The sequence below is a fragment of the Carcharodon carcharias genome, chromosome 10, assembly GCF_017639515.1.
Source record: "Carcharodon carcharias isolate sCarCar2 chromosome 10, sCarCar2.pri, whole genome shotgun sequence".
Taxonomy (NCBI): domain Eukaryota; kingdom Metazoa; phylum Chordata; class Chondrichthyes; order Lamniformes; family Lamnidae; genus Carcharodon; species Carcharodon carcharias.
Genome location: NC_054476.1, coordinates 117,544,221 through 117,554,308, shown reverse-complemented (window position 1 = coordinate 117,554,308; position 10,088 = coordinate 117,544,221). Strand labels below are relative to the sequence as shown.

At 42.6% G+C, this 10,088-nt stretch overlaps 1 protein-coding gene across 1 annotated transcript in view; it reads left to right on the top strand.

Annotated features, from left to right (window-relative positions):
* The first annotated feature begins 4,732 nt into the window (after positions 1 to 4,732).
* The window catches only part of mmp28 (matrix metallopeptidase 28), a 147,244-nt gene continuing 141,888 nt past the window's right edge, over positions 4,733 to 10,088 (top strand). The window contains exon 1 of the mRNA XM_041198347.1: positions 4,733 to 5,078. Coding sequence (XP_041054281.1) covers positions 4,929 to 5,078 — 150 coding nt within the window. The 5' untranslated portion in view covers positions 4,733 to 4,928. The remainder of the gene's footprint in view (positions 5,079 to 10,088) is intronic.

Below are 10,088 nucleotides of genomic sequence, written 5' to 3'. Positions count from 1 at the left end.
GGCCTTAACTCCACCTTCCTGCCTGCACCCCATAACCCTTGACCCCCTTGTACCTGGAAAATCTGTCTAATTCAGTTTGCATATATTCAATGACCCACTTCTCTGGGGAAGAAAATTCCATCTCATCTCAGTCTTAAATGGGAGACCCCATATTTTTAAACTCTGCTTCCTGGTTCCAGATACGCCCACAAGGGGAAACACCTTATCAAAATCTATTCTGTCAAGTACTTCAATCTTACATGTTTCAAGAAGATCACCTCTCCATCTTCTAAACTCCTATGAGAATAGACTCAACCTATCCTCAAAAGACAACCCCTTCATTCCAGGAATGAGCCCAGTGAACTTTTTCTGAAACGATTCCAAAGCAAATATATTTCTCAAGTAAGGAGGCAAAAACTGCAGATAGTACTCCAGGTGTGGAATCACCAATGCCCCATGCAGCTTTAGCAAGACTTCTCTACTTTCATACTCCATCCTCCTTGCAATAATGGCCAACAGTCCATTTGCCTTCCTAATTATTTATTATACCTGCAAGCTAATGTTTTTGGATTCATGTATGAGGACACCCAGATTCCCCTGTACTCAGTGTTCTGCAGTGTCTCAAAGAAATCTAATAAATTTGTTAAAACATGTTTTCCCTTTCACAATACCATGTTAACTGTGTCTGATTGTATTATGATTTTCTAAATGTTCTGCTACTACCTCCTTAATAATGGATTCTAGCATTTTCCCAATGACATGCGTTAGACTAACTGACCTATAGTTTCCTGCTTTCTGTCTGTCTCCTTTTTTGAATAGAGGTGTTAGGGAATTATGGAAGATTACAAAATCACAAAATTGTTACAGTGCAGAAGGAGGCCATTTGGCCCATCACTGGCTGTCCAAATGAACATTTCTCCGTAACCTTGCACATTGTTTCTTTTCAAATAATCATCTAATTCCCTCTGAAATGCCTCAATTGAACTGGCCTCCACCACACTCTCTGGCAGTGCACTCCAGACCCAAACACTCACTGTGTGAAAAAGCTTTTCTTCATATCATTTTGCTTCTTAGACCAATTACCTTAAATCTGATTGCATCCACTACCTCAGCAGCACCTCTTTTAGACCATAGGATGCAGGCCAATAGGTTCAGGGAACCTGTCAGCCTTTAGTCCCATGAATTTTCCCCAGTACTTTTTTCTCTAGTGATTGTGATTATTTTAAGTTCCTCCGTCCCTTTTTGTCTCTTGATTTTCTACTATTCTTGGGGGGTTTTTTGTCTACTGTAAAGACAGGTACAAAATACTTGTTCAAAGTCTCTGCATTATTAATTACCCAGTCCAACCCTTTAAGGGAACAATTCTCACTCTTTTCCTTTTTATATACTGTATAAGTTTTTACCGTCTGTTTTAATTCTTGCTAGTTTTCTCTCATACTTTAATTTCTCCCTTTTTAACTAAAAAGAAATCATCTGGCCTACCACTAATCTTTGCAACATTGTATGTCTTTTCTTTAATTTTGATAACTTCTTTAGTTAGCCTCAGATAGTCCATACTTCTCGTAGAGTCTTTCTTTCTCATTGGAATATATCTTAGTTAAAATTATAAAATACCTCCTTACGTGTCTACTGCTGCTTCTCTGCCATCTTACATTTTAACTTTCTTCCTAGATCACTTTAGCTAATTCGGTCTTCATACCCTTGTAATTGACTTTATCTAAGTTAAAGACAGTAGTTTCAGACCCAGATTTTTCACCCTCAAATAGAATGTCACATTCAATCATGTTATGATCACTCTTACTGAGAGGGATCTTTACTATGAGATAATTAACTAATCCTGTCTCATTACACATTACCAGGTCTAAAATAGCCTGTTCCCTGGTTGGTTCCAGAATGTATTGTTCAAAGAAACTGTCCCAAATACATTTTATTAACTCATCCTCCAGGCTACCTTTGCCAATTTGACTTGTCCAATCTATATAAAAATTAAAATCACCCACTATTATTGCAGTATCTTTCCTACATATCATTGTTATTTCTTGATTTATACTCTGCCCTACAGTGTGGCTACTGTTAGGGGATCTGTAAGCTATTCCCACCAATGACTTCCTTCCCTTGCTAGTTCTTATTTCTACTGATTCTACATTTTGATCCTGTGAACATAGATCTTTTCTCACTGTTATACTGATCTCATTCTTTATGAGCAGAGCTACCCCACCTCCTTTTCCTTTCTTCCTATCCTTCCAAAATGCCAAATACCTTTGAATATTCAGGTCCCAGAAGTGGTCACTTTACAACCATGCTTCTCTAATGGCTATCATTTTTTTTCCCATTTGTGCTACCAATTTATCCATCTTGATATGAATGCTGCATACATCCAGATAAAGAGCCTTTAGTTCTGTCTTTTTACCATTTTTCCCTACTCTGACCTTATTTGCTAGTGCTCTCCTATGTTTGTGCATTCTGTCCCTTCCTGCCACACTCTGGATATCATTACCCGCATCACTACTCTGTGCCCTTTCTCTTTAACTTTCCAAATCTCAACTCATGTGAACACTCTCCTCCTCCCCTCCCCTTTTAGTTTAAAGTCCTCTCTATGGCCATAGTTTTACAATTTGCCAGGACACTGTTCCCAGTATGGTTCAGGTGAAATCCATCCCAGTGGTATCGCTCCTTCTATCCCCAGTGCAGTAACATGAATTGAAGCCCATTTCTCTTCCACCAATCTTCGAGCCATGCATTTAACTGTCTCATCTTATTTACCCTATGCCAATTTGCTCATGGCTCAGGTAGTAATCCAATGATTGTTACCACCTGAGAGGGCAGGCAGGACCTCCGTTTAATACCTCATTCGAGGAACAGCATTTCTGACAGCACAGCACTTTCTCAATACTGCACTGTGTAAACCTGGATTGTTGGGCTCAAGTCCTGAAGTGGGACTTGAACCCACAACCTGCAGACTAGGACAAAACTACTATCAACTAAGCCATGGCTGACAAGTTACTCAAGAATCTGATCTGTAATGTGACTCCATAGTTCACTCTGCAGTAGAGGAGTGCAAATGCTGAGAGCTGGGACTTCAGGGATATTTCATGGTGTGGAATGTCTGTGCTGCATGATGATATCAGGATCAGGTGACATCAGCACCACAAATGAAAGTTTTTTTAAACAACACCTTAAATCTATGTACTACCTTTAACATTATTTCCAAGGTTGTGGGACGATACAAAACGAGGTGGGAATGTGTGTTGTGAGGAGGTGCAAAGAGAATTCAAGGGGATTTGGACAGATTTAATGAGCAGGAAAAAATGTGACTGATGGAATATAATGTGGATAAGTGTGAGGTTATCCACTTTGGTAGGCGGAATGGATGTGCAGAGTATTTCCTAAATGGTGAGAGATTGGGAAGTGTTGATGTACAAAGGGACCTGGATGTCCTTATTCATAAGTCACTAAAAGCAGCTGCAGCAAGCAATTAGGAAGGCAACTGGTATGTTGGCCTTTATCACAAGAGGATTTGAGTACAGGAGTAAAGATGTCTTGCTTCAATTGTATAGAGCCTTGGTTAGACCATACATGGAGTAGTTTGTACTGTTTTGCTTGCCTTACCTAAGGAAGGATATACTTGCCAAACAAGGATTGCAATGAAGGTTCACCAAACTGATCCTTGTGATGGTGGGATTGTCCCATTAGGAGAGATTGAGGAGACTGAGCCTGTATTCTCTAGAGTTTAGAAGAATGAGAGGTGATCTTATTGAAACATATAAAATTCTTAAGGGGCTAGGCAGATGTAGATAAGATGTTTCCCCTGGTTGGGGGGCTCTAGAACCAGGGAATAGAGTCCCAGAATAAGGGGCAGGCAATTTAGGACTGAGATGAGGAGGAATTTCTTCACTCAGAGGGTGGTGAATCTTTGGAATTCTCTACCCCAGAGGGCTGTGGAGGCTCAGTCACTGAATACATTCAAGACAGAGATTGATAGATTTCTAGATACCAATGACATTGAGGGATATGGGGGTAGTGCAGGAAAATGGTGCTGAGGTAGATCTAGTTGAGTAACAGAGCAGAATTGAGGAGCTGAATGGCCTACTCCTGCTCCTATGTTCCTAATACACTAAACATGCTTTACAGGACAGTAATCAGACAAAAGTTAACTTGAGTCATATAAGGAGATAATAGGACAGTCGGGATAAGTTTAAAAGAGACTAGTAAAGGAGAGAGACAGGCGAAGAGATTTGAGGAGAAAACCCAGAGTTTAGGGCTAGATGGTTGAAGATATGGCTGCCAGTTTGGGGCGGTGGGGTGGTGAAAGAATTGGGGGTGCACAAGAGGCAAGAAAGAGTGCAGAGACCTCAGAGAGTTGTAGGGCTGGAGGAAATAACCATTCCTTACTTCAGTTTCCAGTCTCAATTTATGATTTGGTCTGATGTATGAACAGTGTTGTGTCTGTAGGCTTCCTTTTAGGGTCTTGGAGTCACTAGTATTTAAAAAAAAAAGTATGACTGCGTAACCTCAAGCCCAAAAGTGCCACCAGCCTCACATCACAATGTGCGGTCCAAATGAGTTGCATCTTATTGTCATGCCGCACACAAACACAGAAGCATTGCCCTTTTAAACGCAGTCTGGGCGGTGACTTATGCTGCCCGTTAGCCGGCAGGCTGATGGGTGGTGCTAATGACTGCTGTTGGCTCACAGTCTCTCTGATTACAGTCTCCCCGCAGCCAAAACATACACACAATCACACACACACACACCCTGGCATTCCGACTGCTTAAAGAGTCAACACCCGAGTTACTGAAGAGAAAGCAGGATTTCAGGTGCTCTGAGAGTGCCTGTCTCAAGAGTGTTGTCTCTCCTAGAAATGATTGCACAGGTCTCTCTTGAACAACTAAACCGGTTAGAAATAAACCGACTCCTTTGAAGTGACTGATTTTGGGAGATTTTTTAGGATGATTTTGCGAGGCTCCCTTCAGCGTCCCCTAACTTTGGAAATACTTGCTGTCGTTTTCCTCTTATTCACCTCCATCCCGTGTGCACCCTTGGAGCAGGAAGGCGAGCGGTCAGCAGCAAGTAAAGATCCGCAACTACAATCAACCGTGGTACGTACCCTCTCGCTGAGTTGAATCCTGTCTGTCTGAGGCAGATTCAACTTCTTGGGATCATCTAGCCGTCGATTGTCTGTTCAGTGATGTTTTAACAGAGTGCGCAGCCTGTCGATCGTGTTGTAAATTTATATATTTTAATAAAACTTTTTAAGATTCAGAGAGAAGTAGAGGCTGGGCACTGAATTTATTCAAGGCTGGGTTAGGTAGATTTTTGATAGACAAGGGAGTCAAGGGTTATACAGCCTGTCGATTGTCTTGTACATTTATATATTTTAATAAAACTTCTCTAAGATTCAGAGGAGCACACGGCAAAGTGGAGTTGAGACCACAACCAGAACAGCCATGATCTTTTTGGATGGCGGAGCAGGCTGGAAGGGCTGAATGGCCTCTTCTGCTTTAACTACAGCTCTGCTTTCCCGACAGCCCAGAACCAACCCTAAATGTACAAGTTTGGGATTCTGTGTCATTGCAGGTGATGCTTTTCCATAGTGGCCCAGCTTTGGATGTGGTCTACTTAAAAATGAGGCAGCACATCTACAGACCTTGATCTGTAGAACAGCATATAAAACGGGCACTTTGCATCAAGCTGACCATTTCTGGTTGTACATTAGCCGTTTATGTGAATGCAGTTGTTGTCTGTGGTGATACAAATACTCAGGCTACTGAGGACCCCCTATACCAGTAGAAGTCGGTTCAGTTGGGAGAAGTATAACTGCTGTAGTGTAAAGCCCTGTATGGTCATGACCAGCACTTTTAAATGCTGCACTGCTGAATTGTTTTTCCTCCCACAGGAGCAACGGACTTTACTGAGTTTAACTTGTGTTCCCAACCCACGCCGATTCACGTCAGATAGCATCCCATTTTCAATAAGTCTTTCGTCGATGGTCTTGTAAAATGATTCTGTTTAATAAACATTTCACAGATGCTTTACTGGATTGGATTTGGAGAGTGCATAAGAAATGGCCGAGGAGCAACAGAGTACAATGTTCTTAACCCCTGCCATAAATGACTGATAAACTGATTCAATCATACAATGCAACAGGAGCCCGTTTGGCCCATAGTGCCTGTTCCAGCCCCTTGAAATGCTGTTCATTAATCCCACTCTCATGCTTTTTCCCCATAGCAAAGTTTTCCATTTTAAGTTCGTGGAAAGTTTAAAATGTGGAGCTTAAATCGTACATTCCAGGGTCCGCACACCGATGGCTGATCTGTGCAGTGACGGTGCGCTGAGGGGGGTGGGGCATGCGTTACACCTGGCCTGGGCTCGGGCGGGGAAATACAGCCAGGGTTCCTGTTCCTAATTACTATCCAGGGGGAAGCTAATATAAAATATTGCAGATCCTGGAAATCTGAAATATAAACAGAAAATGCTGCAAATACTGAGCAGGTCTGGCATCATCTGTGGACTTAACGTTTCAGGTCTGTGACCACAGGGGAGGTCCCTGAGATGGCAGTGACCCAGACTGATTTTAAGAGCCCTGGAGGAATAATCTGATATATAAGATATCTTCAGTGTACATGACCGTTGGATTAGCCGGAGTGGACATGACACAGACTTTGCCCAGTTCTGACCTAAAATAGTAATTTGGATCCTATTTACTTCGTAAAATCAAAAGTTCCATATTAACATGGGCGTGTCACCCAGAACAGGCAGCGTTTTGAAAATCTGATGGTGGCAAAATGGCACCAGCCACCTTTGTTAATGGAGTGATAAGGATTTGAGGCCAATACTGTCCTATTAACTCTAGGGAAGGGAGGCAGAATCAACTCCAGTGATTTTACTCTGTAGGGGGCTGAGTTCAGTTTTAATTCCCCCACCCTGCCCCACCCACAACACACCCATGGCCAAGGATTCACCATCTAAACTCATGCATAAAGAGGGCCATTTGAGTGAGGCACCATATAAGGTGCCTGCCAGCTATGGAACCGTAGCTCAGTGTGAAATGTGATGGGTTGGGGAGTGTGGTTGGAAAAGAGATTTTTGTCTGTGCTGCCGAGGCCTAGTTAGCAAGGGCAAAACTGCAATCTCTACCGCCTAGAAAGACAAGGGCAGCAGATACATGGGAACACCACCACCTGGGAGTTCCCCTCCAAGCCACTCACCATCCTGACTTGGAAATATATCGTCGTTCCTTCACTGCCGCTGGGTCTAAACCCTGGAACTCCCTCCCTAACAGCACTGTGGGTGTGCCTACACCACAGGAACTTCAGTGGTTCAAGAAGGCAGCTCACCACCACCTTCTCAAGGGCAATTAGGGATGGGCAATAAATGCTGGTCCAGCCAGCGAAGCCCACATCCCAGGAACGAATAAATAAAAAAGAATGAGAAATCAGGTGGGGAGGATTATACTCCTAAAGCAGGAACTGGCCACCTTCTCCTTGATTTAAATGAACAGAAGGAAAATCAACAACATTAGTTCAACCTTCCCCACTCAAATTTCTCTCCAAGCTGTTCCCCACCCTCAGCAATATTTCATTCCCCATTGCCATCGATTTAAATGCACCCCAATAGCTCAGTAAGGGAGGGAAAATGTGAAAGAGCTTTGAGCTGTTTGGCTGCACATGTAATACTTCAGTTGGTCTGCATTTTAATAACCCTCCGTCAGCCCGGATCAGCTAGCCACACTAAAACATTTACTGCTTGCACAGTCCGGATCAGCTAGCCACACTAAAATATTCACTGCTTGCACAGTCTGGATCAGCCAGCCACACTAAAACATTCACTGCTTGTACAGTCCGGATCAGCTAGCCAACCTAAAACATTCACTGCTTGTACAGTCCGGATCAGCTAGCCACACTAAAACATTCACTGCTTGCACAGTCCGGATCAGCTAGCCACACTAAAACATTCACTGCTTGTACAACAACACAGCCAGTCTCAACCAATAATGACAGCTTTTATTTTTTGTTTTGGTGAGCAGATTGGTTTTGATTATCTTAAACTCATTTTATAAGTATTAGCTTTTACTGTGTGTTAATTCCCGTTTCATTGGTGAATCACATTGGCTTCTTGTGGCATTACTTTGGTAAAGGTACATTCTATATGAAAGAAAGGGTCAAGTAGAAACAGCAAATGCTGGGAATATAGAACCGGTCAGTCAGCACCTTTAAAAAAAACGCCAGCCAGCTCAATGCTTTGGGTAAGATCCTTCATCAGAAATTTGCCCTTTCACCTCTGCATCATCACCATGTCTATGGCATGTCAGAAACCACAGAGTCTCTTAAAGGAAAAAGTGTTCAGATGTAAAGAATTACAACTATTTGGCAATAGTTCTGTCTCACCGTTCGTTAGAAACTTGGTTCTTACAGTTTAGCATTATCTGGAGAATATGGTTCTATTATTACTGTTTTGTAACTGACTTGACAACCAGTGATTTACACATGCTCATCAGTTCAGACTGTACCAAACTCTTATATACCTAAAGAGCAACAAAGTGCAACGTATCCTGTTATTATCCTTACAGTTGTAGTATCATATGTTGGTGGTGGTAAATACATATTGTCATGATGTAGATTGGAAACAGGAAGAGTTAGTTTATTTAAGTGACTGCAGTTAGGTTAGCAGTGTAGCTAACAGTGCAACAAAACCTGAATAAAGTACTGGGGATGCTGGAAAGATGAAATAAAATAGAAAATGCTGGAATACACTCAGCAGATTAGGAGCTTCTGTGTAGGGAGAACCAGAGTTAATGTTTCAGGTTGATGAGTTTTCATTAGAACTGGAAAATGTTAGAGGTGAATAACAATTGAACAAGGGAAAAGGAGGTTATAATGGGACAAGTAGGGAAACAAAATATGGGCCCAGTTGAGGTGTAACTGTCTCAAAATGGGTGGAATCTTGTCCCCTTTAAGAATAATCACAGAGCGGGACCATTTCCAGGTCCCAAACTCCCCCCCCCCCCCCACCCCCCGACCCACCAACATGGTGGCAGCAGCTCGCCTATGAGTCGTCCCAGAAGTAGCCAATTAAGAGGCTGTCTCCGGGAGTACTTTCCAATTAAGGAGGAAAGCGAGTGCACCCTCACCTTGAGGTGCCCTCTGAGGAGGTCTCAATTAAAAAAAATAAACTGTGGCCGCAGCTGCCTGGCCACCCCAGTGGAGGGGAAACACCTCTCCCTTGGGATGACCTGTGGTCGCGGCTGTAGTTGCTGACTCTGCTGCTCTGGTGGCAGAGTAAATAAAGGAGGCCTAACCAGTGCCCACAGGCCTGACACTGCCAAGCCACCTCCAGGCACCTGCTGGGCTTTTGGCAGCATCCTCAATCTTCCCACAAATGGGAACTTAACTATTTAATTGGCTATCTGCCACTGCCAGTGGTGACCCAATTCCAGCAAGATCACCCAGAAGTGCAAATGTGTCAGGATGTCCACATCCTCATTTCAGAATTTCCTCCCAGTCCCACATTAAAGCCCACCTCTGTGAGACCAGGAAGATTCCGCCCAATGTGTTTGCTTCTGTATTCCTGTTAATGGGACCTATCGATTTTAAATGATTTTTAAAATTAGAATGTTCTTGGGTTCCTGCTGTGTACTAGTAATTAACCATGGTAACACCTCAGCCAATCAGAGTCAACTTGCCAATCAATCAGCATCCTTTTCTCCTGTAATATAAATAGTTGTGATCATTTGAAATTTGACATTCCTGTGTTTGTCCTGATGAGTGCAAGATGAAAAGCTTTAACAACATGTCTCTGTTTTCAGCAATAATATTAAAAGTTTGAAGCATTTTAAAAACAGAGAAACAGGGCCACTCAGTAAGAGTACACAGTTAGTTGCTAAGCCATATTAATTAGAAGGTTCCATATTCAGTTCCTAGGATTGTGCCATCAGCTGATCTAAGCCAGCTGGTCCCATCTCAGTCTTTGCTCAGTCGGTCTTCCAATCCAAGCCAATTTATCACTCAATCAGTATTACAAAAATAGATTATCTTTTATTATCACAATGCTTGTGGCAGCTTGCTGTCCACATATTGGTTGCTTAATTTCCTACATTACATCAGTGTCTG